The 27,927-nt window shown below is 50.2% G+C and overlaps 11 protein-coding genes across 11 annotated transcripts; 5 read left to right on the plus strand and 6 right to left on the minus strand.

The window, feature by feature from the left end:
• Positions 1 to 900: 900 nt before the first annotated feature.
• TrAtP1_005927 (uncharacterized protein) lies at positions 901 to 1,872 on the plus strand (the record flags this gene model as incomplete). Its single annotated transcript, XM_014082600.1, has 1 exon — positions 901 to 1,872. One exon carries the CDS (start codon positions 901 to 903, stop codon positions 1,870 to 1,872), a length of 972 nt encoding a protein of 323 aa, XP_013938075.1.
• Positions 1,873 to 2,579: 707 nt separating this feature from the next.
• Positions 2,580 to 4,664, plus strand: TrAtP1_005928 (uncharacterized protein; the record flags this gene model as incomplete). The annotated part of the gene is made up of 1 exon (XM_014082601.2): positions 2,580 to 4,664. One exon carries the CDS (start codon positions 2,580 to 2,582, stop codon positions 4,662 to 4,664), a length of 2,085 nt encoding a protein of 694 aa, XP_013938076.2.
• An 852-nt stretch (positions 4,665 to 5,516) lies between these two features.
• TrAtP1_005929 (uncharacterized protein) lies at positions 5,517 to 6,731 on the minus strand (the record flags this gene model as incomplete). Its single annotated transcript, XM_014082602.2, has 1 exon — positions 5,517 to 6,731. The coding sequence occupies one exon, from the start codon at positions 6,729 to 6,731 to the stop codon at positions 5,517 to 5,519; it is 1,215 nt and encodes a 404-aa protein (XP_013938077.1).
• Positions 6,732 to 7,454: 723 nt separating this feature from the next.
• On the plus strand, positions 7,455 to 11,906 carry TrAtP1_005930 (uncharacterized protein). The gene is made up of 2 exons (XM_014082603.2): positions 7,455 to 11,584; positions 11,634 to 11,906. The coding sequence occupies exon 1, from the start codon at positions 9,409 to 9,411 to the stop codon at positions 11,323 to 11,325; it is 1,917 nt and encodes a 638-aa protein (XP_013938078.2). The 5' UTR covers positions 7,455 to 9,408; the 3' UTR covers positions 11,326 to 11,584; positions 11,634 to 11,906.
• Positions 11,907 to 13,011, minus strand: TrAtP1_005931 (uncharacterized protein). The gene is made up of 2 exons (XM_066112918.1): positions 12,602 to 13,011; positions 11,907 to 12,526 (listed from the first exon to the last, which is right to left on the minus strand). The coding sequence occupies exons 1-2, from the start codon at positions 12,837 to 12,839 to the stop codon at positions 11,985 to 11,987; spliced, it is 780 nt and encodes a 259-aa protein (XP_065969004.1). The 5' UTR covers positions 12,840 to 13,011; the 3' UTR covers positions 11,907 to 11,984.
• Positions 13,012 to 13,347: 336 nt separating this feature from the next.
• On the minus strand, positions 13,348 to 14,373 carry TrAtP1_005932 (uncharacterized protein; the record flags this gene model as incomplete). The annotated part of the gene is made up of 1 exon (XM_014082605.1): positions 13,348 to 14,373. One exon carries the CDS (start codon positions 14,371 to 14,373, stop codon positions 13,348 to 13,350), a length of 1,026 nt encoding a protein of 341 aa, XP_013938080.1.
• Positions 14,374 to 15,634: 1,261 nt separating this feature from the next.
• On the minus strand, positions 15,635 to 17,172 carry TrAtP1_005933 (uncharacterized protein). The gene is made up of 2 exons (XM_014082606.2): positions 16,430 to 17,172; positions 15,635 to 16,358 (listed from the first exon to the last, which is right to left on the minus strand). Exons 1-2 carry the CDS (start codon positions 16,992 to 16,994, stop codon positions 15,727 to 15,729), a joined length of 1,197 nt encoding a protein of 398 aa, XP_013938081.2. The 5' UTR covers positions 16,995 to 17,172; the 3' UTR covers positions 15,635 to 15,726.
• Positions 17,173 to 17,471: 299 nt separating this feature from the next.
• TrAtP1_005934 (uncharacterized protein) lies at positions 17,472 to 20,036 on the minus strand (the record flags this gene model as incomplete). Its single annotated transcript, XM_014082607.2, has 1 exon — positions 17,472 to 20,036. One exon carries the CDS (start codon positions 20,034 to 20,036, stop codon positions 17,472 to 17,474), a length of 2,565 nt encoding a protein of 854 aa, XP_013938082.2.
• An 819-nt stretch (positions 20,037 to 20,855) lies between these two features.
• TrAtP1_005935 (40S ribosomal protein eS21) lies at positions 20,856 to 21,701 on the plus strand. Its single transcript, XM_014082608.2, has 3 exons — positions 20,856 to 20,949; positions 21,011 to 21,272; positions 21,338 to 21,701. Exons 1-2 carry the CDS (start codon positions 20,918 to 20,920, stop codon positions 21,240 to 21,242), a joined length of 264 nt encoding a protein of 87 aa, XP_013938083.1. The 5' UTR covers positions 20,856 to 20,917; the 3' UTR covers positions 21,243 to 21,272; positions 21,338 to 21,701.
• On the minus strand, positions 21,702 to 23,869 carry TrAtP1_005936 (uncharacterized protein). The gene is made up of 2 exons (XM_014082609.2): positions 22,370 to 23,869; positions 21,702 to 22,310 (listed from the first exon to the last, which is right to left on the minus strand). Exons 1-2 carry the CDS (start codon positions 23,710 to 23,712, stop codon positions 21,764 to 21,766), a joined length of 1,890 nt encoding a protein of 629 aa, XP_013938084.1. The 5' UTR covers positions 23,713 to 23,869; the 3' UTR covers positions 21,702 to 21,763.
• Positions 23,870 to 24,533: 664 nt separating this feature from the next.
• On the plus strand, positions 24,534 to 27,598 carry TrAtP1_005937 (uncharacterized protein). The gene has a single exon (XM_014082610.2). It carries the CDS (start codon positions 25,039 to 25,041, stop codon positions 26,593 to 26,595), a length of 1,557 nt encoding a protein of 518 aa, XP_013938085.2. The 5' UTR covers positions 24,534 to 25,038; the 3' UTR covers positions 26,596 to 27,598.
• The last annotated feature ends 329 nt before the right edge of the window (positions 27,599 to 27,927 follow it).

Below are 27,927 nucleotides of genomic sequence, written 5' to 3' on the forward strand. Positions count from 1 at the left end.
GCTACCAAAGCTGTATGGGCGCATATGGTCGCAGGATTTACATCCCTAGCCGGTTTGCTCAAGGCGATGTAAGAAGTCCAAGGACTCCATTTAACCTTGGAGTCATCAATAAATGTACGCTATTTTCCATCCTTTTGGCACATGACACATACTGTCAGGTCGCTCAAGCTCAAAGTCGAGCCGTCTGTCCACTCTGTCAGAAATCAGTTGGCAGTGCTTCTTTTGCATCCCCATCACAACCGTTTGTGTGATACGTGCCTGCTCCTTCGCCTATAATGTATCATGTGCCACACATCCGGCGTTTGTGGCCCCAACGAGTCAGAATCTCGGGTAGTTAGTGCTTCCCGAAACGCTAAGGCGTAACCACTACTGTAAGTGGCGGACATGGCTACAGAAGGCTGTTGATAACGAAGAGGCCTTTCTAGAAAGAAACTGCTCTGCTGACCCAGGCAGGCATCAGACAACTATTTATAGCTTACCAATATTGATCGAAACGGACTCCTCGTTATTGGCCGCTATTAGAGTTATGTAGCCAGCAGTGCTAAAAGAGACTCCTCCCATGGTATAAGCTGCGATCCCGATACACTACATGTCGCGGGCTTCATTTAAACAGCATCTTCAAGGGGAAACGAGAATTTAACCGACTTGAACGAACAATTCCCCCTCTTTTGCGCTCTATGAGGTGCTCAAGTGCTGGCCTTACGCAACTGGCGGAATTTCCGCCACAGCCCCTTATGTCTGAGCTAATGGAGGGGGATCCTTCGGGTGCTGTTGGTCGTTGTGTATTAGGGAAAGGATTTTAGAGGCTTCCCGCTTGCGTTGGATAAAAAGCGTCCTGTACTCGCTGTCAATATCGGATTGCAAGTTTGTGTTAATTGTCTGTTTGTTTCTCTTGTCGCCATGGGAGCCCAATGGTCGCAATTCTTCCCCCCAAAGCCAACCTTTACGGAGGCTAATTTGGATTCGTTGGACGGCAAGGTCGTCATTATCACTGGCGGCTCCTCAGGTATCGGCTTTGAGCTTGCCAAAATCTTGTACCGTAAGAATGCGAGAGTGTACATCGCTACGCGTTCTGAGCAAGGCGCTCGTGAAGCAATACAGCGCATACAAGCCTCTGGGATGACAGGAGGCAGCCTTGAATTTTTGTCTCTGAAGCTGGATGATTTGAGCAGCATCAAAGCCTCGGTCCAGGAATTCAAGGCCAAGGAATCGAAGCTTCATGTACTGTGGAACAATGCCGGCGTCTCCCAGCCACCTCTGGGCAGTGTGTCATCCCAAGGCATCGAACTGCAGTTTGCTACAAATTGTCTCGGGCCGTTTCTTTTCACCCAGCTACTGCTGCCTCTTCTTGAATCTACAGCCGCAGACACAGCAACACCTCAAGACTCAGTTCGCGTCGTATGGACCAGCAGTCAAGTTATGGAGCTGTCATCTCCTCCCGGTGGCATCATCATAGACGAGCTCCGCGCGCCTCCTCAAGATCGAACTCGCAACTATACCAATTCAAAGACTGGCAATTATTTCTTGGCCACGGAGCTTGCTCGAAGGGCTGGATCCTCAAACATTGTCAGCGTGTCTATAAATCCAGGCGCCGCTACCACAAATCTCTTTCGTCACACGCCGCATCTCAAGTATCTGGCCTATCCGCTGCTTTATAAGCCTAAGCTTGCGGCTCTAACCGAGCTTTATGCTGGATTCTCTGCGGATATTAGCATTCAGAATAATGGATGCTATGTCATCCCATGGGGCAGAGTTTCGAACAGCCTTAGGGAGGATTTGATCGACGCAACCAAGACTTCTGAAGAAGGCGGGTCAGGAAAAGCACAGGAATTCTGGGAACTGTGTGCAGAGAAGACAAAGGATTATATGTAAATGCTGATGGCTCTCAGTCAGCCTTCAATGGCGGAGAGCACTCCCGACAATTAATACGACTATCGGTAGCATCATGATTTTCTCTGTTCTTAAGAAATAGCACGACTGGTGCGTTTACATATTATGATATAGATGCATCTCAACGAGTAGTAAAGATGCATAACGTAAGCCTCATGCCGTCTTCGCTGCATTTGCTCCGTAATGTCGTCAATAGGGTTTCATCGAGCCCATCAAGGCAATTTTCTGATTGCCATTCCCAACCAATCGCTTCTCCACCCCCGCTGGCTTTCTGGGTGCTGTTTCCGAATAGTGGGTAGAGACTTGACAGTAGATTCAAGACAAGAGCCTCAAGATGTGCAAGTAACGAGTAACGATGTAGAATACAGCTTCGAGCGTTGCTTGTACCGTTACATGATATGAATACCTGATCAATATATATGCTCACTTTTTCTGTGACTTATAGACAGCCTTTGAAGTCTCTTGGCCAACAATCAATATTTCCCAGGTACAAGGCCCCGCTGGGGTGTTCACTGTACTAAATGGCTGATCGTGCCGTGCCGCTCGCTATAATAAGTCCCCCAGTAGCGTCAGCGTCGTACGCGTCGACGGGTACCTTTTGCCATGGCACATAAAACCAATCGGGAGTCACAATTGAACTTCACTGAGACAACCTACCTACTCACGACTTCACAGAACTTCTGGTGAAGATGGAGAAGGCAGCCTTGCCAACGGACGGCGCTGCTGCGCAGCAACTCGCACATAAGAAGCGCATCTGGCGCCTCAGAGTAGCATGTATTGCTGGTCTTGCATGCTTGTTTCTTTTCCATCTTCAATGGCCTTTCTGGCGACCTCCTCCACGACCTCCTCATCACCATCATCCTCACCCTCATCCTCCCCATGGTCCTCCCCATGGTCCTCCTCACGATCACCCTGACCATGACCACCATGATCACTGGAGAGGGCCTTCACCCTACGGCAAATTCCCCAAAGCGAATGATCCTTTCCACTTCATCCCCTGCACGGATAAGACTGTGCCTCCTGCTCTTGATGACCACCATGCAAAGAGAGGCTGGGCGAGGCTCTTTGACCCAAATCCCAGACACTGGAGCTGGGGCAACAGGACCGCGCAAGACAAAGACGCTATCCCGAAGCATGACCCCTACGCTGGCCGCGGCATCTACCTCTGCGGCTGGCTGGATGTTCCTCTGGACTACACCAACGCGTCTGATGCCCGTATCGCTCGTCTCGCCGTGACAAAGTACCAGGTCTCAGGGCTCGCTCCCGTTCATGGCCTCTCCAAGCCCTTTGCGGGCCATAAGAGCGAGCGCACTCTTGTTGTTGAGCCTGGCGGTCCCGGTGGCAGCGGAACGTCTCTCGTCTGGCGCTCTGCTGAAATCTTCACGGAGCGTCTGAGCGGCGGCGCATACGATGTGCTGGGCTGGGATCCCCGTGGCGTCAACACGTCCCTCCCCGCCATCTCCTGCTTCCCCTTTGATGCCGACAGAGATCACTGGTCAATGCTTAGCGGACAGTACCGCGAGGTTCTGGGCTCGCCCAGGGCCCACCTCGAGGTCGCCGATGCCTTGAACCAGGCAATCTTCAGCGCCTGCTACAAGACGCATGGTGATCTACCTCGTTTTGTGAGCACGGCATTCGTGGCTCGCGACCTCGAAGAAATCCGCAAGGCCCTGGGCGAAGACGAGCTGACGGCGCACATGATCTCATACGGCACTGGAATTGGACAGACGTATGCAAACATGTTCCCATCAAGTGTAGGAAGAATGATTCTGGATGGTACTGAGTATGTCAAAGACCATCGCCTCTTGGGAGGCTTTGGTTGGACTGCTCTGGATAACGCGACCAATGCCTGGCACGATGGCTTTCTGGGAGAGTGCGTCAGCGCTGGACCAGAGCATTGCGACCTAGCGAAGCCGATTGATGACCAAGCTGTAACTGTGGAAAATCTAGAGTTTCGCATGGAGACACTCATTACTTCGCTTATTGCGCGGCCCGTAGTAGGCTATACAAAATCCAACGGGCCATCCATCATCACATACTCTGGCTTGGTGGGAGCCATCTACGGATCTCTTTATAACGCATTCTCCTGGCCCGCACTGGCAACGCTGCTCTATGAGCTTGAAGCAGGAAACTCCACACTCGCTGCAGCCATGCTTGAGCGCACAGCCTGGGAATATGACCCTGCCCTGCCCTCTGTTCCCAATAAAAAACCATCTACCGATGAGTTAGCGGACCTAGTCATATGCTCAGATGGCTACGATGCCGCGCTGCCAGAGAATGGCCTCGACTGGTGGGAATCCTTGTGGGTTAATATGACGGCAAAGGCTTGGATCTCGGGCAACTCGCGCTTCTTCAACGTCTTCCCTTGCCAGCGGTTTACAGAATACTGGCCCAAGCCGGCAGAGGTCTTCCGTGGCGACTTGAACGCAACGCTCAAGCACCCAGTCCTGCTGATTGCTGAGACATATGATCCTGCTACGCCGTTGCGAAATGGCCGAAGACTGCTCGAGGAGATGGGCAGCAACGCGCGACTAATTGCGCACCACGGCTACGGCCACTCATCACGAGACAAGTCCGACTGCACAGATGCCATTGCAAAGAAGTATATCCTGCATGGAGAACTGCCTGACGAGCAAGAGACGGCTTGCTACGCGAACGAGAAGCCGTATCTCTATGGCGTTGAGAAGGGCAAGGCGGGGGAGAAGAAGGATCCGCTGGCCATTTGGAGCGAGCATATGAAGGAGCTGCCGTATCTCAACCCTCGTTTGCTTTAGGAAGATGTAGCATAGTATAAGCCGCGAGTCGGTTGCTTTTCAATTTTTTTTTATCTTCATATTCTGGAGGAGAAAGGGCAGATATCTTGCGGCGCAATTTATTTCATTGTATTGTTTGTATGTATTAACTATGAGCATCGCGATTTCATAATCTAAAGTCAAATATTTAAGCGAAACTTACCTTTCAGTCTATATTTCGCGATGCATGATATAGCTCATCGTTATGATAACCATAAAGTCGTGTATAACCCGAAAGTATATGAGCAGCGTATTCCTGCATACAACGAGGTCGAGATGGTCCAAGACGCTCGCATGGGTTAGTAAACCGTAAGTAGCACATCCGCCAACAACACCCGCCCACCCACAAAAATCAGCAAAAAAACAATGCGCCAGATCAAACCAAACAAAATTCACAATTCAAAAGTCAAAATGAAAGAAGGGGAAAGAAAGACGATTCATGACGTCATTCACATGCAAAAAAAGGAAGAGAGCTGCTCCTGGTTCCTGGATTCCATGTGACCCACGATGCAAGTGATGCCGTGATCACACGTTCCGAGAACCGTGATAGGATCGCTCACTCGACCTGAGAAAAAAACAAAGCCAGCTGAAACAAATAGCATTAATAGGGCGTGCGACTCACCAAACAGATGGGAAATACTAAGACAATATTAATAGTAATCGCCGTAACGTACAAGGTCATATTCAAACAATGACATCACCACACACGCGTATAGGCTGTGTTTTTGAGGTTTTGAAAATCATTAGTGTCATAAGACTCGGTATATGTACAGAGGCTTCATCATCTTCATATATATACAAGTGTTGCGCGCTGCGCACGCCCGACTCCTCGAGTCAAGCCCCCCATCTCTTGTTCTTAGGCCTCCTCCGTGTGGACTCTCCCGGGGGTGGCTTTTGTATTTTGCTAAGCGCCTCATCTGGACTCCTCCGAATGTCTTGGGTAGGACTCCCTTCTCTGCGCCGACCAAGTAGCGATACTGGTGATTGTGAACGGCGGCATGATGAGCGTTGGTATGGTGTTGGTGATTTGCGGGAAACCACTGATTTATAGTCTAGGTAGCAGGTGGATTCGGTAGCCTGCCTGGGGGTAGGGGTATCGGATTCAAGGGTATCATAGGAAGTGGTGTTGAAGGGATTTGGGGTATCGAAGGAATCAAAAGAACAGAAATCGTCTTCAGGAAACTGGGCGGTGGGAAGGTCCTCGTCTTCCTCCTCGCCGTCTACAATGTGTACAGGTAGTTCTTTGTCGTCGACCTCATCGGCAGGGTCGAAAGAAGATCGAGTTTCTGTCGAATCACAAACAGAGGTTACTGTCGTGTCGCACTCGTCGGATTGAGACGTATCGTCATCGTCATGAATGTGAGGCCGTCGAACAAAGCGAGAACTAAGTCTTTGAGAGTCCGGGCCCGAAAAGGACATGGATCGCGAAGGTGGATCTGTGGATGTGAATGTCGGCGAGTCAGCCGATTCAGCTGGGGAGCCTTCAGATGCGGGCGATGGGGGTATATCTGCGGCCTTCAGAACGCCCGGCTCAGCGGTAATCAAGGGGCCGTGAGGAAAGAACTCGTCGTCGAGGAAGGACGAAGCATCGGAGGCGCTGCTGGCCTTTGTGCTAGTGGTTCGAATAGAGTCGGTTTCGGAAAAGGATGATGACATGGAACAGGGTCCATGGCGGTCCATGTAGTCGTCGGGGAGGTAGCTTGCAAAATATCTAACGATGGAGTCGAACGACTTGGTTCGGAAGAGCTGAAGGGCGTGCTGCCACTGGTCAGAACCTATCAACTTCGGGTTGGCAATGATCTCTACAGCGAGCGATTCAAGAGACTCCTGGAGTTCGGAGAGCCGCTGCCGCTGCCGAGCCGCCATGAAGCGATGGAACTCTTCGGCCGTGTCTGCATGGTTGGAGATTTCGTAGACGTCGTGGTGGAAGGCCTCGGGGTCTTGGAGGGTGTAGGTAAAGGTGTTGTACTGATCGTGGAGCGTGGTGAAAAGGTCGTCTCTCTTCATGCCAAACTTCCAGGCGGGCCACGATAGATCGGGATCGTCCATGGTGGGCGGACCGCGGCGCTGTAGAGGGTCTCGAGAGACGACGGTATATAAGGAAGGCGTGGTATAACGGCTGTGGATAACTGGAATGACTGGAAATGGAAATAGGAGATGCGTGTCGATATCGGAGCCCTGGTGTCGTCGAAACGCGGCTCGCTTAGAGCTGAGTACTTGAACTAATGGCCATGGCGAAACAGTCACTGACGAGTACTACTGGGCAATAACGTCCTGCTGTAAGTGCTCGTGTCTTCGTGATGATTGCGTGGAGTATACAGGCAGTGTGTCCCAGATTGTTGTCGCCAGGGCCCTTGGGATTCTCATCAGCAGCGGCTGGGGGGAGTCGCGCGTATACCCATTGCCCCAAGCACCGGATCGCAGAGGCACTGCAGCCTGAGGCATAAACAAGACTATCCACTTGCCTAGCCGTGGTTGGCTGCTGGTTTCGGCTGCAGCGCGAGCTAGGGCCGATCGAGATTAGGTTGATGCGAGCGGTACGGAAGGCTATTCCGAAAAGCTCCTAGCGCTACCCTAGTGCAGCGGGAGGGCCACGACAGATGCCAATCAGCGTGCAGTGGCGGATTCCTGAGAGTTTGGGCTGTGCGCGCTAATGCGAGTCCGTTTTCTTCACGTCATGCTTAGAATGACACAGTCCTGCCTTTCCTGCCTCGCGCAGCGCTGCCTTGTTTTTGTTTTCTGGGTGATTTGAATCAGCTAAATCAAGGTAGAGGTGTTCAATATCTATCTTCGTCATTTTACAGATCTTCACTCTATAGCACAATATATGCCTTGCTCCTCCTGTTTCCGACCTCTCTTATCATTTTTTTTCTCCTATCAATGAAGATGCCAGATCTGCTACAATGTGCGTTTGCACACCCTCTTGGCCCTATACACTCCCTCGCTCCACCAATAAATCCACTCTCGCGCAGCCTGCACATGGATTTCCTCCCTTGCTGATGGTCTGCCAGCATCCCTGCTTCTTCCAATAGTGTTTGCTACAGTGGTCTTCCTCACACCACACTGTCCAGCCAGTGCGGCCTTTGACGGGAGGTACAAAGGCCTCGACCCTAGTCGGAGAAGAAAAATCTGCCCAAGGGATGACACAAGTACCAATTAGCAGCCCACCTCTTCCGCGAGGCTGTGGCTAGTGTGCTGTTTTGCCATAGCTCTGCGCCACCGTGCTAGACGCTCACAGAAGTTAGGCGGCAAGTGACCTCTTGATCAGGTACCTATTCGCCCTCCAGCTGAGCAACAGCAACAACCAGCGTGACAGCTTCACGATGGAGGAGAGCGTGAGAATGGAGAGTTCTTCCAGGCAGCTGAGACAACGCTCGGACGCGATGAGCTGGCATCGCATTGATCAGCAGGACGCCTTAAGATGCCTGCGGAGCTCACACAATTATCTACTACCGGCCAAATGATTATCTACAGTCACTCGCGCTGGCCCTGCGGCTCTCTTCTCGTCTTCTTCTTCTTCTCTTTGCTCTTCAGCGATCACGTGTAGATGAGTCAGCATAGCTATGGCAGCGAAAGGCCCTCACGCAACAATCATCATTTCCACCACTCAAGAAAGTTTACGAGTGAGAGGTGTCCGGTGAGACGCAAGCATGCCGTCTGCTGCCGTCGCTGACATGGTACGAACCTTGCTTGACGGAGGACACCTTTGACCGCTGTCTCAGATGCGCGGTAGATTTGATGTCCATCGAGAAGATTCTACTCTAGAGCTGGGCAAGAGGTCACTGCACAGCAAGTGCCGCTGCAGATGATACCTACCTACAGTACTTGTCTTCTTGACCTCCCATCACCAGCATGGCCTCATGAGCTTGAAATAGGCCTTCCGGGATACTGCGGGCCTGCTGAGAAGGAAGCAATGGGGCGCGGTCTGATAGAGCGATGGCGCTCCGCCTCATTGCCCCCGTTGCGGCTCTAGCTCTTATTCGCCGGGGCCCTCCACGCCGCCAATCCTGGCGTGTCGTGCTCAGCGTGTGGCTTCTACGCAGCGAGCACTCGCATAATCGAGTCTTGCACATGCTCTGCTCCGGGGCTAGACCAACCAGCTGCCCTTGAGCCAGTGCCTAGTTCCCTCCCGCCCGCTGCTGTTCGCTCCTCTGTAGCGTCTGGTCCGCGGTCCGCAAGGCACCCAGCGTCTGGTGGTTGGTTGCCTTCTTTCTGGCCTTCTTATTTGTACCTTTGCTGTGACTGCCCGTAGCGCAGGCTGAGACTCCATCACCAGGCCCGGACCTCGTCTTGCTCGCTGGCCATCTGACACTCGCTGTATGGCCGCGATATAGCGTTTCAGCTGCTCGTTTCTACATTTATTGTGCGTCTGGCCGAAGCTGGCCTCCTTGCCCTTCTTTTATCCCGGCTTGCATCAACCAACCCTGCGTTCTGTTCTACTTGCTGCTGCTTGCTACACTCAACCACCAGTACCTGTCTGCGACCCCGCAGCTTTTCTGTCTTGTCCCAGCTGTTCCTCTGAGCTGGCTTCTGCCTGGGCGAGTGCCTGCTGAGCTCTCCAGGCGTCTGAGTATCACAGCCAACGCCAGATACCCACCCTGTCAATCTGCCTGCTTCCCCTCCACTCTAAGTCTACTTCCAAGTCCCTGACTGCCTGCGACCTACTCTTCTATCCATCCATTTCTGCGGTGCTGCGTTGGAGAGACACTCGCATCACCACCGGCACATGGGCCTTGCAAAGGCACTGCCAGCCGTCCTCATGCTTGAAGCCCGGGCCGAGCCCTCGGAGGGGTTCTCCGAGGAGAAGACGGAGCCCTTCTCTCAGTCAGAGATTGAAGCCCGCTTCCCTGGCGTCGGCGTCGAGGAGCCCGTCATCCCCACCGACCCAGAGGCCGTTCCGCTCGACGTCTTGCAGGTCGAAGATCACCACCACAAGCAAGGCATCCGCATCCTCGTGCGGCCTCTCACCAAGCTGCCCGGCTCTCGTTCAGTGAGTCCCGGCAGCGACAATTGCCAGTGGCTGGCTCTCCGCGCCGAGGTGGCTGCCTCGGACAAGCCTGAACACAAAGTCCTTGCTGTGACTCAGACCGCCAAGGACATCAAGTTCTCAGTCAGAATACCCGGCTCTGCGGAAGAAGACTTGTCACGGCCGCCACTGTGGTGTGAACTCTATTACGATCCCGCCAGCGACGAAGTCATCTTCCTGAACAAGTCGGACGTGCCCATCTTGCTCGGCCAGATATCTCGTAGCGCCGCCGCCAGCACTCCACCAAGCGAGCGCCACGTTATCAACCCAGGCCTTGCCAAGGGCCTGAGGCCGGGAACTTTTAGAATCAAAGTGAGAGATATTGCAGTATTAGATTTTCGCATTCTAGAGAAGCGACCAGTTGTTATTTATGAGCCGCCACTTTCACCAGTAGTGGAGGACTCGCCACCGCCATCGCCGTCGTTCATCACAACTGACCACCTCAACACGAGCCTGAAAAGGGCCCTCACGCCAGACGAAGATGTCAAAAGGGCAAAGCGACGTATTTCGGATGCCAGCGTGGGACCAGACGACGGCGTCATCATGTTTCTGGGACCGGCCGAGCCTCTAGTCTTCCCTCTTCCCAACGCGAGAGAGGGAAAGGAAATAGCGTCAGCCAATGGCCATGCACTCCTAGACGCAGAGCAGGGCGACATGATTGCCGTGCCTGGCGTCTGTGAACTCGACCAATACCAGTTGACCAAACGTGACCTGATTGCGTCCACCGCTCTGTCAGCAGTCTTCACTGCATCGCATTCGCAGGTGCCGAATAACATTGTCACTGTCAAAGTTCTCAAGACCAGAGTCGCAAACCCAGACAATAAGCCGCTGGTACACGAACGGAATGTCATCCGCCAAGCAGACATGTGGCTGCGAGAATGCCAAAGCCAACAGGACCTACAACATGAGTCTATTGTGCGCTATTACGGAGGAGACGCCAGGTACCTGAGTCTGTATATGGAGCATATAGACGCAAAGGACCTCACTTCTCCTGCCCACTGGAGGAACAAAAGTAACGATGAGTTTACGGGAACTCGGGACGATTCCATTCGAATCCTGCGTGATATTTCGAATGCTCTCAGCTATCTCCATAACCGCAAACTGGTACACAACGACATCAAGCCTGCCAATATCCTATATTCGCCTGAGCGCGGCGCTGTGCTCTGTGACTTTGGATTAACCACGGTGGCGTCAAGTACTCCCTCTGGAGGCGGAACTCCATACTATATCCCACCCGAGTATATCGCGCGCAAAACTCGAGGCCCTGAATCGGACGTCTGGGCTTTGGGCGTCACGATGCTGTACACAATGCAATTCATTAAATTTCCCGACTCACGCGCACGAAGGCAACATCCCAAGCCGCTATACTGGCAAATCGCGCAGATCCACGGCCAGCCAGCATCGCCATATGCTTATAAGCAATATGGCAACGGCCAACCAGCCGTGAATCAGATGCGAGACTGGCTCGCAGAGATATATGAAGCAAGAGAGAGATTGACACCCAAAGACCGCTTAGAGCGCTTGGTAAAGGACATGTTGGCGCCAAACCCAGCCCACCGCATCACAATGGACAAGATTGTCAGAGAGCTCTCCATTGAGCAAACAGTTGCAGCATGATAAAGAGTTGTTGAAGATTACATTTTCCTTTCTATACATTTCTCTAAGAGAAGAGTTTCTCCGCTTATTTTCCTCTTTTCATTTTCTTCCCCAACCTTTATTCATCTTGATCATCTAGTGTTTTGTTTTGTTTTGTTTTGTTCTATTTCTATCCAACATTTGAAATCACCTATTGGAGTTTATTTCGGAGACATATACGACATGTGCTGAGTAAATGGCAAGCATATTTGAAACGGCATGAGATGGGGCATCAAATGGAGTAAGCATCATGCAGATATACCAGCTTTGGCAATGACTGACTGAAGCAGGGGAAAAGAAAGCGACAGTGGTCCTTGTTTCTTTTTCCTACCTGCTTGCTTTTTTCCTTTCTTTTCTTAACTCTTTTCTTTCTTTCTCTTTCTTCCTTTGAAGATGTTTGAATCATGATACCAGAAAGCTGGAGATACCACATGTACATATATAAACTTATACATTCTTGTACAATCATATTTGTCCTTTGCATGGCAGCATCAAGAGACGGCATACGCATTAGGAGGTAGATCATCTCGCTACTTGCACTAATATCATTATATTTCAATTCATGTCTCATCGCCCTGTGTTTTCATTATCTTGTTTGTGTCCCTCACATTTCGCCCTCACCATGACATGACTTCTCTAGATTAGATGCCCAGTCCCAAAGAAAATCCAACCGCTAGGAAGGCAACAGTTGCCAAAACGACCGACTTATCGGTATTCAGCGGGCTAGCAGCATTCTTCTTGTCATCTGAACCGGTGCTATTGCCACTGCTAGAACTATTCTGGGCAGAATCAGTGCCATTGCCATTCTGCTCCTTGATGGCCTGCACAACCATGCCATCCGAGTCGGTGCAGTTCTTCAGCTGCGTCGCATTCTTTGTGAATCGAATATCGGCACAGTTGTAGAGCGCGTTGCCAGACTCGCCGCTGGTGACGACCTGCAGCGACGCAAGCTGCCCGTCCTTGATGTCGTCCAGCGGCACGGGGAGCTCCTTGACGCAAAAGGTGCCGCGGCCGGTGACGTTGAGGAACTCTGGCGTGAGGGAGACGTTGAAGTTTGTGGTGTTTGCGCCGAGGCCGAGGTTGACGTAGACGTAGGTCCAGGGGTGGTGGAGCTCGAGGGAGAGGGAACCGCCGCCGAGGGGCCAGTCGGTGATGTTGCCGGCTTTGTAGGGGACGCCGCCGCCTGGGATTTACTCTGATTAGCCATTATTTTAACGCTTGTTGAAGTGGTCGTAGTGGAAGTAGGAGGAGAACGTACAGGGATTGTTCCATTGGCTGTATTTGTCCTCGTTTTCCTCGGCGAGGGTATCAGCTCGCCATTCGGGGTACGCGAGCTTGAAGTGCGCGTTGACGGCCGTTGAAGCAGCTAGAGCCAGGAGGATCGACTTGAACGCCATTGTTTTTGAGAGCCAGGAGTTGAATTGGAAAAGACACAAAACAAGACTGAAGAGAGAGAGAGGAATGAGGGGGGAACGCCTGTTGGACAAAGATCCCATGTTGGCTCTTTTATAGTAAACGAAAAGCGAGGAGTGGTACCGGAGTACATCAGGAGCTTGTGGAACGCAGCTCTGGGATAGTGCCAGGATACCGGGATAAGCTTGATTTGAGCATAATAGATGCAGCGAATAGGAAACAGGAGGATCCGTTTTAGCTTCATGTAGCTCTGCCTAGATTGGCGTCGTTGTTTCTCGGTGCCTCTTTTAGGGTGAGCAAGTAAATCTGGTAGCGTCCGTTTGGTGGTGGTTGGGGCTAGCGGCTTGGTGTTAATATTCGCACCCAGTATGTCTCTTGGTAGAATCAAGTTTGTTCATATCACAAATGATGAGCCTTTGCTCTAGAACATGTGAATGAGTCGTATTCATTGGTCATTTAAATGATTAATCTCTTGATTAAGTAAACCACAATCACTCCGCGTACTAGCTGCCTAGTTTTATCTACTACTAGAAGCTCTATGGATATGTATCTCTTGAACGCCGTTTAAACCAATCTATAGATCTCAAACCATCACACATTTTGATCCTTTGTGGCTTTCTTTGAAACAGCTTTGCTGCGTGCCCTCATCTCCTTGATAATTTTCGTTTTTTCTTCGGTCGCTTTTGTATTCCTCTCGATGGCTCTTAAATTCTCTTCGGTAGCTTTTGTACTCTTTTCGGTGGCCCTTATGTTCTCCTTGGTTGCTTTTGTATTCTCTTTGATAGCACTGATGAATTTGTCGAACACGTCAATTGAGTCTTCTTGCTCTTCGCTCGTCCTCTCTTTGACCTCTCCAGAACGTGGAGATACATCTGTAGTGCCTCTGGCCGCATGGCGCGGCTTCTTGGTGCGTCTGTGTGGCTCAGCTCCGCCTTCGTTTCGTGCATTGCTGGCAGCAGCTCGCTTTTTCGGCGTTGTATTCTGAGCAGGCGGCGGTTTTGTCTTCTTCGACGAGTTCCACATGAGTGGCTCATCTTCAGAGGAATTTCCTTCGCTCAAGAACTCAATGGCCCCTTTGCTCAGCTCACGGTGGTGGTTATTCGCGGGTGTTCTGGTGAGCTGTAGACCTCCGTCGCCCTGACGTCTTTGGACACTGCCTTCCACTGCTGGAGTCTTTGGAACTGTTGGCTCTTGTGCTTCTCTGGCTATTTCGGATTTGAAGGAGAGCATGTAGTCTTCGCTGTAAGCAAATGTTTCAAAGCTTGCATTTGGATATTTGCATCGAATGAGTCCCATCAACTTTCTGCTCTTGTAGAGCTGCTTCTCGTACATGATTCGAAGTGCAACCACATGTGCCCATGTCACGCCGCAATTCTGCATGTGTCTCGTGATGTAATGATTCGTGATTTTGCCAATTGTTGAAGGTGCCAACGATGCGTGTTCAACAACGACTGGCCATGCATCGCGTGCTTCGGCATCCCAAGTATCGCAATGCGTTTCATACACATTTCGAAGACGTTTGTATAGGTCCTTTTCTGCTTGCGTGTTGAAGACGCATGGCGGATATGATCTTGCGCCTGGCAGATTCAATTTCGCTGGCAGGAGCGATTGAGACATTGTTGTTGGCGGATACAAATCTAGTGTTGCATATAGTGAGTGAAGATGAGAGAAAGAAAGGAAAGAAATTAGATCTATGTGGGGGAAGAAAAAGAGAGGAAGAAGAGAGAGAAAGGAAATCTATTAAATAGAGGAAAGGAATTGATATCTACCTAGAGATAGGTGCTGGCAGAAAAGTGTGACTGCCTCAGGCGTTTGCGGCTCTTCACCGCCGTGGCTTGATAGATCTTTTGTGTAGTTCGAAGAAAGGCCTATCATTGCACAAAGCCGTAAAACTACATGATTACAAGCATACAGAGATTTAAATGTTTAAAATAGGTCATCAATTTAGTGTAATCATTGAAACTCAAATTCCCCTGCTCAGGCCATTATCATAATCAGGTTGCACTTTATGTTATTTGCATTCTTTACTCCTCTATATAGCCGCCACAATCCTTTAGCTACGGGTCGATCAGCTACTTTATATATCGTCGACATTACTTCTACCAAGCAATGATTGGCCTTTTATGGCTAACGTCAAATTATTTTTGAGTACAAATAATGAATCGTATATACTTACTTCTTTTCTTTTATCTTATAGAGATAGAGCTATTTATAGGGAACAAGTGCTGCAGTGAGTTCTACGGCTACAACTGCTGGCAACTCGTACTCCTTACTTTGATGCGAAGGCGCATTATGCTATCAGATATATGTATCAACGCAGCTGTTTGAAAAATTCAGAAATATCCTCCCACCAACAATTCGCCATGTCCTTCCAGGCTACGCATATAGAAGATGGTAGAAAAAACAGATCAAGTGTCCCGAACCACTTATGAGCTATCATAGGTTAGGCGGCCATCGCCAGAAACTGTGTCCATGTACTTCGCACAGTGCACAGAATGATGATTGTAAAAACAAAATTACAGAAATTAATGTAAACAGTATGATAACGAGCGTTTCATTCTAGGACTAGGATCTTAAACTATACAAGATGGCTACCAAATTGGAAGAAAAGCCACGCCCAATTGCCATGTGCGTGCGCCAAGCCAATGGTTCTTTGTTTTCTTAGCCTGTCCATTCCACACTTGCGTGTGTTTGAGCAAGTTTTTTTCCCCCCATTCGAAGACCAAAATAGCGGTATGGAGATCTTGGGTCGATAAAGTAAACAAAGTGGAATAACAGCATGTGTCAGTTTCTGCTTTAAGTGGTGTGAATACCGTGCAACAACGTTCAGTAAATGTAACGTTATAGTTATCACTTCTCATTACTACTGGCCTTCGATTTCACAGAACATTATGAGCAACTTAGTATCAGTTTTATATACAACCCACCATACGCTTTATATATCTAAAATTAAGATCAACTCATTTCATCTCATAGCTTTGACCCTCCCGAGGGAGCCTCCTTCTCCTCCGCGAGTACATCCTCCCTCAGGCGCACCTCCACCTGAGAAGGCCCAGACTTGCCAAAGCTCACCAACACCACTCTCTCCCAATCACCGCCCCTATCCGAATCCTTGAGCTCAAGCCCTGGCTTCTCCAAGCCCAAAACCACTCGCTTGTCGCTCTTTCTGACAAACAAGTGATATGGACTAATCACCTTGTCGGCCCACGATATGCTTGACGTGACGTGGTCTTTGGCCTTTTCCGTATCGACCGTCGGCGTGGCTTTTACAAATTTGAGCAGTTGTTTGCGCTGCCTTGTATAATAGATGGGCCCTTCTTCGACTGAGATTGTCGGGCCTTTGAGGAACTTTGTGAGCAGCGTGAGGATGTAGTACTGAGGCGGGAACAAAATCATCTCATTAGAGGCCACGCGTGAGAGGAACGTCTGCGGAGGGGCGAAGATGGCCTCGGTGTGCTCGACGCCGCCGTCGGGAGTTGGCACCAGCATCTCGGATGGTATTCCAGATCGTGAAATGGGGAGCATGTACAAGTACATCTGAGTGGTGAAGCGCTTACCGACGCCGACGGGCGTCAGCCACCTCGTGAAGGGAATGAGCGAATCTAAACACCAAGCGATCGCTGGTCAACACAGCCATGAAAGAAGTATGGAAGAAAAGGCGTTCAGAACAAACCTTGGTCAGCTTCTGCGCCAATCGACTTCAGCCAATCAGCAAACCTGATCTGGCTCCCGTGGATCTTCTTCCTCGCCTCATCCCTCTCCTGCTGCGGCAGATCAACCAACCGGCCATCCTTCTTGGCGAGCAGAATGCCCGTCTCTTCAAAGCACTCGCGGACAGCACCCAGCCTATACGCCGGACCGTCGCGATGGCGCTCATGCGTCCCCGGAGCCGGGATGTCGCCATCATGGAACGCATCCAGGTTGCCGCCTGGAAAGACATGCGCAGACGCAAAGGAAGTCGACGTCTTGACTCGATGCAGCAGCAAGACCTCGTTGGTGGGGGACAACAGCACAATGGAAGCACTGGGCCGCGGCTCAGGAATCGGCTTCTTTTCCGACTTCTTTTCTGGCTGTGGAGCCGCGGGCTGTGAGTAGAGGCGCGTCCAGGTCGGCGGTTGCGAAGCCATCATGGCAGGGCTGAGATGGACCGGGCGGGTGAGTGGTCTTTGCGCTGATGACGCCAAGCTGCTGATGCGAAGAGACAATGGCCTGCTCACGGCATATGCGGCCGATATCATTGCAGCAAAAAGAGACGACGGGTGTGAGATATTAGGCTTTAAGAGCTGTCCTCATAATGTGGCTGCGCGACTAGGGACAGAGACTGGGAACCGAGGTCCGGCTCCACGGCTCGATTTTGCGGGGAAGCGTGCCTTGTGCTGTCCAGACCCCGTAACGAATGCGACTCCGCGCTCCGAGAAATGGGGTCCGATCTCATGCTACAAAACGGCAATAAACGGGCCATCGACGGCGATAAGCCATCAAAGTATTTGGATGAGAAATATGATGCTGCTTGAGCTAGCAACTTGTGGAATTTGAAGCATATGTCGTTGGAAGCGTTAGACTATATACAAATCTCATATACAAGGCATAGAAAAACTATAAGAGAAAAAAAATGCCCGTTAAAAAACTCCAGATGCTCATGCTCATGCTCATGCTCATGCTCATGCTCATGCTCATGCTCATGCTCATGCTCATGCTCATGCTCATGCTCTTCATTAATACCGTTTCCTCTCCTTACCACGCAGATTGACTTTCCACAGACAGCATATACTCTTGGACTCGCACCACTGCTTGACTTCCATCGTGCTCACTTCGCCGTCGAATCCCACACGTGTTAGTTGCCCGCAATTCAGCCACGTCGTGAAGTCTTCGAGTACAATCGGGTCATAGAGCAATATTTTCTCATGCCAAGAAGGATCTTTCGGGTCTGTTGTCCGTGGTGCCGACTGCACGGCTTTAGTTATGTACTCGTAACCCAGCGACTGATCTCCAGACAAGTTGAGATCTGTGTCGTCCATGACGGATGTGGAGAGGTCCACACGAGGCTGTGAAAAGGGGAGCCCGGGAGAGGAGGCCGGGTCTGAGGGTAGGCTGTGCTCGCTATCAGATGCTGAATCCGGAATCTCTACAATGACTTTGGTCGCCTTTGGTTTGCGCTTTTGTGCCGTGGGAGTTTCTGTTGACGCTTTTGGTGAAGCCCTTTTCCCTTTCGAAGGACCTGTTGTGGTACGTTTTGCAGCAGTAACAGACTTCTTCGGTCTCCCACGAGGCTTTGACGGAGACACAGGAGGTTGTGCAGACGGCGGTGGCTCTTGTATCTCCGGTGAACTAGAGGCGCTATTCTTCCTCGGCCTTCCACGTGGTGTCCGGACGCTATTGTCCAATGCGCTTTTTCCTGTGGCTGCGGAAGTAGTAAATGTTCTCGTAGAGTTAGGCTGTTGTATACCGCTTTTGCTCTGCCAACAATGCTCTAACAAAGATATTTTTGCTTGGCGCGATTTGATGGCTTTGAACCCGTATGAAGCCACTTCTTTGGACAGCTGGGCATCCGTAAACAATTCGAATGAGGGTTTTGAACTGTGATGTTGGGTTTGATCTGAATTGCTTGGGCCCCCGAGTCTGTGCGTCTTTGAAGATTGGGATCCACCAGCCAGGTTGGACACTTGTTTGACGGGAGATTCAATTAGACTTTCGCCACCTGCTAATATAGAGTCGTCGTTGATTTCGATGGGCTTGGCGCCATTGGGGAGAACTTCGTTGATGTTGATAAGGGGACCGCTTGGTAGTTCAGCTTGGGCTCCAACATCATCCTTCGCAGGCAGTGTAGTTTTTGTGTCTCCGCCAATGTAACCAAATGGATCTTCGTTATCATACGGCATGGGTACTGGTTGAGATGATCTTTCCGTAATCTTGTTGATTTCAAGATCAAACAAATCTCCATCAATGTCACGAGCACCAGCAGCCCATAACCTCTTTCGCTCTGGAAGCTCGATACCGTCACTATTTAGAGGGCTGTCAAGATCCACGTAGTCAGCCCGATTCGAGCGCCTCATCGCAGCTTGAAGGTCTCGTAAAAAGGTGGGTGAGTTTTCAATCGCTAATTGGCTCGAGGTTCCAAAGACAAAATCTTGTCTCGCAACTTCTTGAAGCGCCTCTGCTGGGGGTAGTAGAATTGGTGACGGTGGTGATAGTTTCTTCTTTTTCTTGGCCGCAGCTTTTGCCGTCTTCCTTTTAGGCTTTTTCTTGGATTCGTCTTTAGCGGCTGGATCATCTGTGTCATTGTGCGTGATCGTGACAAAAAAATCGTTCATCGCTCCTGGCACTGGCTCAAGCGCGTCTGGCACTCTGTACGCCGAGGTTGCAATCTCTGTTATGGTGCGTGGTCTTTTCCTTGGCACCTTTTGTTTCACAGGAGATTTTTCTTGAACTTCAGCGGATACAGCTGCGGGTGCTGCAGCTGTGACAACCATCTCGAGAAGCTTTCGCTTTCCCAAAACATTGGCCCCTTCTCCTGATGGCGTTGAAACATTTTGCTGTAAGCTATCTGTGCATTTGTAGGCATCGAGGATCTGCTCAAAATTTTGGTCTTCTTCTTGAAACTCTGGCGAACGCGTATCCTTCATAGCAGAAGAAGACTGTTGCTCATGAATGGCCAAAGTCTTATTAGATGGGGGTGTCCAGTCCAGTCTTCGAATCATGGCCGGTTCCAATCGTAGCGGCTCATTGATATCATTTCCCGCTCGCTTGGAGTTTGGCTCCACTACTGGAGGTAGATTGCTTGCTGGCCGTGGGGATGATATAGTCCTAATGACTTCAGATTTAGTCTCCTGGCCTTCGGGACTGTCGCCTTGAAAATTGTCTGTTATTGACTTGAACTTTCTCCAAGGCTGATCTTTTGTGGGAGAGCTAGATTGTGCTCTGAATCTTGGTGGCGTCGCATGGTTTCTCTGAGCCACCGGAGTATGCGTAGCGGGAGGATCAATGATGCATAAAGAACTGTCACCATCATCGGCGGTACCAGATCTATTCGAGACTGACGGAGTTGGCCCCGCAGTCACACTTTTGGAGCGTTTCTTTTTATCGCGGTCTTTGACTGCAGACTCTTCGTCGGAAGAGATCACCAGTGTTTTGTCGCCAAATCTAGGTGACCGGATTCTTACGCCAGGTGATAGTATATCTCCAATAGCAGGCAGGTCAGGAGATGAAGAGCGGAAGAAATGCGACGTCTGCCGGGCACTTCGTGATGGTGAGGGCAGAAAGGCGTTAGGGGATGCCATCATGCCCGCAGCAAACCTCTGAGAGCGCAAAGCGCATCTCAGATAGTCGGCGCGCAGTAGCCCAGTCAACGTCTTTGATCGCAGTCACATAAACCGGAGAGCTCGCATGGCAGATGAATCTTTCGCTTCTTCGGCCCTCTGATACCCGCCCTTCCCCGTAATTCGGAGCGGATGTGTCAATACAATCGTTAATTAGCCAAGAGGCGCCCCCTCCATGGCCAACAAAACGCGTGACCGCCGCGTGATCACATGACGGGCTAGTTCACGTTTCTTCAGTATCAAGGTGTAAATCGAGCATCTGGGAAGAACCCTAAAATACTAGTAGCAAACAGATCAAGATCATTTATGCCGTATTTTATCCTTTTTTGCTAAAATCACTTCAATGGCTTTTCCTTTTTGTCTTTCTTTTCTAGGGAGGAAGACGTATTGGTAACTTCCACTTGACACTGACTCCAAACTACTACTAGTGCGACCCGAGTAATCATCCAAGCAAACACCAGGCATTTTCAGGTTTGATAAAAACTACGTGAGTGGAGAGAAGAGCTTTACTCCCCGATTACCTTTGATATTCAAGTACCGTATTGTACCTCTTAAAAGCTGGACTGTAAATCATTGATTCTCTCGCTTGATTATACTGTACTGTATAGCGTACTTATACAGCTAGCCGATTACTAACATTGGAAAATAGTGGGCTATTAAAAGCTGGAGAGGCGCACAGTCTAAAATTGGTAGCTCGATCCACAAATCACATGACAGTTTCGCACACGAAAATTATTCGAAATTTAGTAATTTGGTAGTTTTTTGGCCCCAGCAAAAGGCTCAGTACCATCTTTCCGCATCTTCAACTCCTCTACACCACCACACTACCCCTCCTCACAGCCAAAATGGAGAACGACCGTGGCGAGATCGTCGACCTGTAAGGACCTTTACGATGTCCTGCTGAAGGAATGCCGAAATACTGATTCTTGTCCGTCCAGCTACGTCCCGCGCAAGTGCAGCGCTACCAACCGCATCATCAAGGCCAAGGACCACGGCTCCGTCCAGATCTCCATTGCCAAGGTTGACGAGAACGGCCGTGCCGTCCCCGGAGAGAACCACGTCTACGCCCTGTGCGGCTTCGTCCGTGCCATGGGTGAGTCCGACGACTCCCTGAACCGATTGGCTCAGCGTGATGGTCTCGTCAAGGCCGTCTGGAGCGCCCAGCGATAAATTTCTCAAAAACATAAAAATTTGGAAGAGGTACGAGGAACCGGGAACGAGCGGCATCGAAATACGGAAAGCGGGTTGACTGACCTCGCGAATAGGGATTAGCATGGGTATGAAAGGCGGGCGTGGAAACTAGAGTTGGCTGCATGTAGCAAATCCAATTCAAGGCGTTTTGGCTCCGTTTCAAGACAAGAAGATTTCGACGTGGAAATATGCGATTCGGATGTGACGTTTATTAAAGACTTTTTCCTTTTTTTCCCCGCCTCATTATGAAGACATACCGGCTAGCAAAGTCTCCTCGAGCGAGCACTAACCTGCGCTCTATGGTCGGGGATTCTGGAGCTGCTCTGATAGTTTCCAAGCCGAAGATTAAACACTTTGGCCTTCAAAAAGCTGTGGCGGTTAAGTTGCTCGCCATGGTACAGATACGGGTCAAACATGCTTAGATTTTCAAGTACGAATTGACCATATTAATTGACACTTATTGAACTATCAGATGAACCGTTTTCGATATCCAATTTCTCCTAGATCCCTCTCTCCAGCCCGTCCTTGTATGCGCTCAGAGCACGCTCCCTCGCGCCTTTATGATCGACGATTTGCTTCGGATAGCCCTGCTTCTTCGCTTTGGTGCCAGCACCTCGGTTATACGGGTCGTGTATCTCCTTATCACTCAAGGCTTTCAGCTCAGGAATCCATTTACGGATGTACTCGCCGTTGGGGTCAAACTTTTCACTTTGGAGCAATGGGTTAAAGACGCGGAAGTAGGGCTGTGGATCAACTCCAACGCTGGCACTGAATCCCCAGCCACCGTTGTTGCTCGCAAAATCGCCATCGACCAAGTGCTCCATGAAATACTTCTCACCCATGCGCCAATCAATCAACAGATCTTTGGACAGGAACGAAGCGACAATCATGCGACACCGGTTATGCATATATCCCATGTGATTGAGCTGACGCATCGCAGCGTCGACAATGGGAAATCCAGTTCGCCCCTCACACCATGCTTCAAAATGATCCATGTTGTAAGACCACTCGATATTCGCATACTCGGGCTTGAATGGCTTGTTCATACTAGTTGAACAAGTTTAGCAGTCGATCTAACAAATGAGAATCACGATTTATATACGTACCAGACATATGGCCAGTTAACCAAAACGTGCTTGTAAAAATCTCGCCAGGCGACTTCGCTGATCCAAACATGAATGCCCTGATGACCACCATCTAATCGCTTAGTCTTGTTCCTGTCCCTGGCTGTCCGAACGCATGTCCTGGAACTGATTGTCCCGCTTGCAAGATGCACAGATAGGCATGACGTCCCATTGTCCCCAGGGATATTTCGCCTATCGTGATAGCTTGTGACTGCCTCGTCGCAAAATTTCTCCAATCTTGACATGGCCTCATGTTCGCCACAAGGCCACAGACCGTGGAACCTCTTTTTCTCCTCATCATTGAGCTGCTTATTCTTTGGTGCATCTGGAATTGGGCAATCGAAGAGCGTCTTGAAGGTTCGACGCGTGGCACCTGGATTTTTCTCCGGCCGATCATAAATCTCGAGGAGATCCAAATTCTCATGAATATGAGCCATCCAAGCTCGGTACCAAGGAGTGTAAACAGCATACTGCTTGCCAGTACCGCTATGCAACTCTCCTGGGGGTACCACGCACGTATCATGAACCACTTCAAACGACATATTATTTTCCGCAAACTGCCGAATCATACGAGTTTCACGTCGCAGTTCGTCAACTTCGTATTCCATATTGGCGAAGAGGTGGTTGCTTCCCCATTCTTCCATGAGCTCCAAAATGCGACGTGGAATATCCTTCCTCTTATCCACGGTTTCCACATGGAGAGGGATATCGAGAGCCGCCAGATCGTCTTTTAGAACGCTTAAAGTTCTCAACATAAAGTCTACTCTGACCGGCGACGTGAGATGAGCCTCGAAGTCTTGAGGACTTATGATGTAGACGCAGATGAGAGGAACGCCAGCCTCTTTAGCCTTGGCACTGGCCAATGCAAGTGATCGATTATCGGAATGACGAAGATCCATTTTAAACCAGTGAACTACGGCGTGCCGGACCTTGGCTTGCTTTCGAGCTCCGGCTGTCTCTTCCAGTGCCGCGACGAGTCCTTCCATTGGCCTTTCAATTTCATTAGAATTGTATGCATAAGCTCGAGAAGTGCTCATTTCATGCGGATAGAAGCGTCGTAGAACGATGCCATGTTCTTCTGCATCCTTTGCGAATGGATGAGGTTGGTGGAGCTCATCTTGGTTGGCTTCATGCTTCACTCTTTTGGTCTCAACTCCATTGGCTTTGCCCACAGGGGAGGCTGTTTTCCTTTTGGAGCCCTTTGGAGGCATTGTAGAGAATGTGAATTTTGGTTGAAGAAATTTAGAATATGACGAAAGTGAGGGCAGATAACTCGTGCTTGTGATCTGAGATCGAGTTACCGTATAGACGCTCCTCGCGAGCATTTACACACGGTGGATTCTTAAATGATAATCTTGACGATATAGCGGTAGTTCAAAAATATTAAGAGGCAAGAACTGAAGTACGCGTGAGTTTGGTTCAACTGCCCCATGCTTTACTTATTATACGCCAAATTCACGGTTTTGAGATATGGCCTCGATGTGGCCTGCGTCATTGGCGTCTGGAGATCGGGACTTTGGCTGGTGCGATGTCAGTGCGATTTCAGTGGCTTGGTATCCCTGCGTAAGTAGCGAGACAAGGCGGAGATTAAGCAGTAGCACGAACGAATTGGAATTGAAAACTCGCATACAGATTTGAATATCACCGCCATACTCCTTGAACAATGCATAAGCCATCAGCTGGATGACCCTACATATAATGCAGTCGAAAATAATACAGATGCAAGAGCAACCACGTCTATTTGCTGGCTGGGTGTTCTGGATACTTAGCACAAGCTGCATCAAAGCGCCGCTATTGCGGTACCTTGTACCTTTACATAGTGCCTACAAGCTTTGGCTGAAAGGTTCGTACCTGCAATGCTTGGCGCACGATTAGACTTTCAAAAAACAAAAGAGGAAAGAGGCAAGCGACGTGTTGGATGACCTAGAAAGCTATTACGGATTCAGTTCTTTCGTTTTCTTTAGTCTACCACTTCTTTTTCCTTTTGCCCAACTGAATTACGCCATCAGAGATTGAGAATCCAGCTTCGGGCTCCAACAGCTGCTGCCAGCTGTCGTATAGGATGCGCCAGCTGATTGGCCTACAGGCATCCATGGATACCTAGAATGCAGCGCCACACCACTATTCCTGCGCAGAGCAAGGATGAGGCCGCGACGCCACTGCGCTGGGTCTTGACTTGACGCGTTCTGCCTCATTTCCAGAACAATACCGGTTCCAACGCTACTAGTAGTTCGGCTTTTGCAGAGACATGCCGTGTCGTACACGAGCGCCTTGCCGAGCCAGTTTTGGATGTGAATCAGCCTGAGCCTACGGAGCAAAGCTCTACGAAACCATCAACAGAGTGTCGGCCCTAAATTGCTTTGTGATATCTGGAGCCCTTTCCTCTCAAGAAAGGTTTAATCTTGCTAGCCAAAGAGCTGTCCGACCGCTGTCGCAGAAAGACAGATCCGTTGCGCACGTCCCCCAGTGCGACGCCGCCTCTGTTGCATCTTCAACCTTGGCCACGGATCACTAGGTTCCCCAGCTTGTATTCACCGAGAATCTCCCTTGGTGCACACGGGGCTGCCTCACGAGCACGCGGCCCTTTCGACTTTTGACCTCACCGCGCTGTTCTCTCATCGCAGCCGCCACGGGGCCCCTTTTGTGACGCCATGGCCGGCGATTTGACATGGCAGCCTTTGCCTCAGGCCTCATCATCTGACATACCCATGCTTCTGGTGTCGGTTGATATCGGCACCGCTGCCTACACTGTCCGAATCACTGATTTGGCCAATATTTGGGTCGAAAGCCTGGACCGAAAGGCCATCTTCATGAGGGGGTGGAGCGAGAACACAAGCATTGACCCGAGTGACACGCCCGAGAACATGGCCAAATTCCTTGGTAGCTTGAGATCGGCCCTAGATCCCACTCAACCGGGTCATGAGCAGACTGCTCTCACCCTGTCACCAGGCTCTTCCGCAGAAGCTGGCGAGGACGGCCTGTCCCTTCTGGTTACTTGCCCGCTCCCAGGATTCCAGCCCCTGAAATGGCCTATTCATCTTAAGAAGTCTCCTCCATCGGCTATTGCTACTGATCTCGTCTTACCTCTGCTTGAAGCACAATTCGCTAGAAAGGAAGAAGTGAAAGCGCTATTGCAGGAGATGAGTCACAAAGATACAGTCATAACTAAGCTGGCCGATAAGCTGGAAGCGACCGGGACTGGCCTGGAGCATGTTTTCACGGCTCTTTCAGGGAAAAAGAAAGTGACAAGAAGCGCTGCAGAAGAGAAAGTAAAGGGACTGGCCCCTTTTCGCAAACATAATTGGAAAGCGAGCCTCAAATCAGATGAAAACAGCCCAACCAATGTTGGCGATCTTGCAAGGAATGTGTTTGGCGGAGAAGGCCTGAACAAACGATGTTTGATACAGGTAGACGCTTCTCCAGCACTGGATACGTGGTGGCATGATTTCAAGGGCACGTCACAACTGGTGCGTCGTAGCAAACAGCAAATAGCATCACCTACGAAAAGATTGCCATCGCCATCTACCAAATCGATGAACGTGGAAGATGATGATGATTTTCAAGTCCAACCCACGCCTCCTCATCTTCAGTCAAAAAACAAGAGCTCGCCCATAGCCCTTGCTGATGATGCGTCTACAGAAGATGAGGAGGAAATGGCAGTGAAACTTCCACCAGAGCCCGGTGCAAAGAACGCTGCATCGTCACAAGATACCAAGACAAATCGCTTGCCGGCAACGACGACACCAGTCCCAGCAGATGAGGACGAGACAGCATCCGAGGCTAGCGATGATGAAATGATTACAAGCCACGGTCCATCTTCTTCTTTACCCGCGCCAGCTCATCCCAAACCCATCACCAAGGCGGGAGGGCTAGGGCGCATCGGCGGTGCTGCAACAAAAATACGTGCCACAGAAGCGGCAGAAGCTGCCGAAGTGAAGGAGGACACCGAGAAGCAGGCAACCATAAAGCCTCAGGCGCCAAAGAAGCTGGGAGTTATCGGAAAGAAATCTGATACTGGAGGCTCCAAAACGTCAATAGGGGATAACAGTGCAAAACGAGGCCGCCCAGCTGAGCGCGAGGAGTCCCAAACTGAGGACCAACCTAGAGAAACCTCACAGGAACGCGCTGATCGGAGACGCGAAGAATTGAAGAATGATCTTCAACGAAAAGCAGCAGCCGGTCCTGCTAAAAAGAAGAGGCGATTCTGAAATAGCATTTTAATCTAATCGCATCATTTTATCATGTACTACTTCTCACAAGGATCTCACCAGAATTTAGTTCCCTCTTGGACACCCAAAAGATGAAGCACTTTACAATCCTTGGTTTACAGTCTATAGGCCGTGACAGCAAGTTACGCATCCGCTCTGGGCTATTAATGGCCCTTCTAATTCCCATTCGTATCTTTATTCCCTCTTTCTTCAGCCTTTACAATTACCCATATCAGTTGACTGGGGTATAGCTATGGAAAAGTTTAGCTCTTGCCGATAAAGAAGGCTATGGAGAGCAGAAAAAGGCTCATGTATCAGATGAAAGATAAGAGTATGTACTACTACAAACGCCATACTTGCCAGCTCTACTATGGCCACATCGGTAATCGCTCGCCGTCGACTTGCATGAACACGCCGACCGACTCTTGGTCTGAGCAGCAGCAAGTCGGAAGAGAAGGAGAAATGATTCGTCGAATTTCGAACTCAAGTTGCCATGACTTGTTGCAGAAATGTGAAGAATTCAGCTCAACAAGTGCCTGAGGGTGGTCAGTGTCATTGGAACCGTCTTACTTAGTACACAGCGTTTGGTCTCTCACCATGGCCAGCTCTGTGGAATTAAGTGGATTTGCACGACAAAATACGAGGTTTGCGAGCACGAGAGGTCTCCCTACTTACCCCTGGGATTTAGAATAAGGGGCATACAGAGTGCTGCATACGTAGCTCAGCCATGCTACACCGCGATGTCGACCGGTGAGCAGAAAAAAGGGTGGCAGAAAAAGGAAACCAAGCTGAAAAGAAGAGGCTGTGGAAAAGATCCGACGGCAGCCGCTTGGGATTGGCCCTCCGGCTGCACCACCAATTTCGCAGGATCCATCTCTCGACGAGGCGCGTACCAAATCATGCACGTGTAAGCGAATAAGGGCAGAGCGTGGGCACTAGAAGCAGGCAGCGGCGAAGTCCGCTTCCATTGCCCTATGATGAGTGGCTGCGACATCCCCAGCTGAGGACTAACTTAAACTGCTACGCGGAGACGTGTCAATGCGCCTGACTTGGTACAAGGGTCTGTCTCCAGGTGGCGGTTTGGCAAAGCAGTGTCACGATACGCACGGCCCAAGAACATACATCCTCACCTCTGGATGCGATACAGCTTGCTCGAAAATTCAACTGAAACCCCGGAATGGATCCAAAGAACTCTATTATAAGCGTTCTCGTATAGAATTTGAGCACCCAAGGTTTTATCACAGCACTGGAGATCCATACTATATATCGATGGCACCATCCTTAGTCTACCTGTCACTTATCAGAATACGCAAGCCCGATTCGGAGATCTCT

Source organism: Trichoderma atroviride, chromosome 3, assembly GCF_020647795.1.
Source record: "Trichoderma atroviride chromosome 3, complete sequence".
Lineage (NCBI taxonomy): Eukaryota > Fungi > Ascomycota > Sordariomycetes > Hypocreales > Hypocreaceae > Trichoderma > Trichoderma atroviride.

Bases quoted from the DNA above. Each gene is read 5' to 3' on its own strand.
- TrAtP1_005936 (XM_014082609.2), bottom strand. From the start codon at position 23,712: ATGCTCGCGAGGAGCGTCTATACGGTAACTCGATCTCAGATCACAAGC. The intron at 22,311-22,369 runs GTACGTATATAA...TTGTTCAACTAG, and splicing joins GTTAACTGGCCATATGTCTG to TATGAACAAGCCATTCAAGC.
- TrAtP1_005933 (XM_014082606.2), bottom strand. From the start codon at position 16,994: ATGATATCGGCCGCATATGCCGTGAGCAGGCCATTGTCTCTTCGCATC. The intron at 16,359-16,429 runs GTTTGTTCTGAA...CTTGGTGTTTAG, and splicing joins TGGCGCAGAAGCTGACCAAG to ATTCGCTCATTCCCTTCACG.
- TrAtP1_005935 (XM_014082608.2), top strand. From the start codon at position 20,918: ATGGAGAACGACCGTGGCGAGATCGTCGACCT. The intron at 20,950-21,010 runs GTAAGGACCTTT...TTGTCCGTCCAG, and splicing joins CGTGGCGAGATCGTCGACCT to CTACGTCCCGCGCAAGTGCA.
- TrAtP1_005937 (XM_014082610.2), top strand. From the start codon at position 25,039: ATGGCCGGCGATTTGACATGGCAGCCTTTGCCTCAGGCCTCATCATCT.
- TrAtP1_005930 (XM_014082603.2), top strand. From the start codon at position 9,409: ATGGGCCTTGCAAAGGCACTGCCAGCCGTCCTCATGCTTGAAGCCCGG.
- TrAtP1_005931 (XM_066112918.1), bottom strand. From the start codon at position 12,839: ATGGGATCTTTGTCCAACAGGCGTTCCCCCCTCATTCCTCTCTCTCTC. The intron at 12,527-12,601 runs GTACGTTCTCCT...AGTAAATCCCAG, and splicing joins CAGCCAATGGAACAATCCCT to GCGGCGGCGTCCCCTACAAA.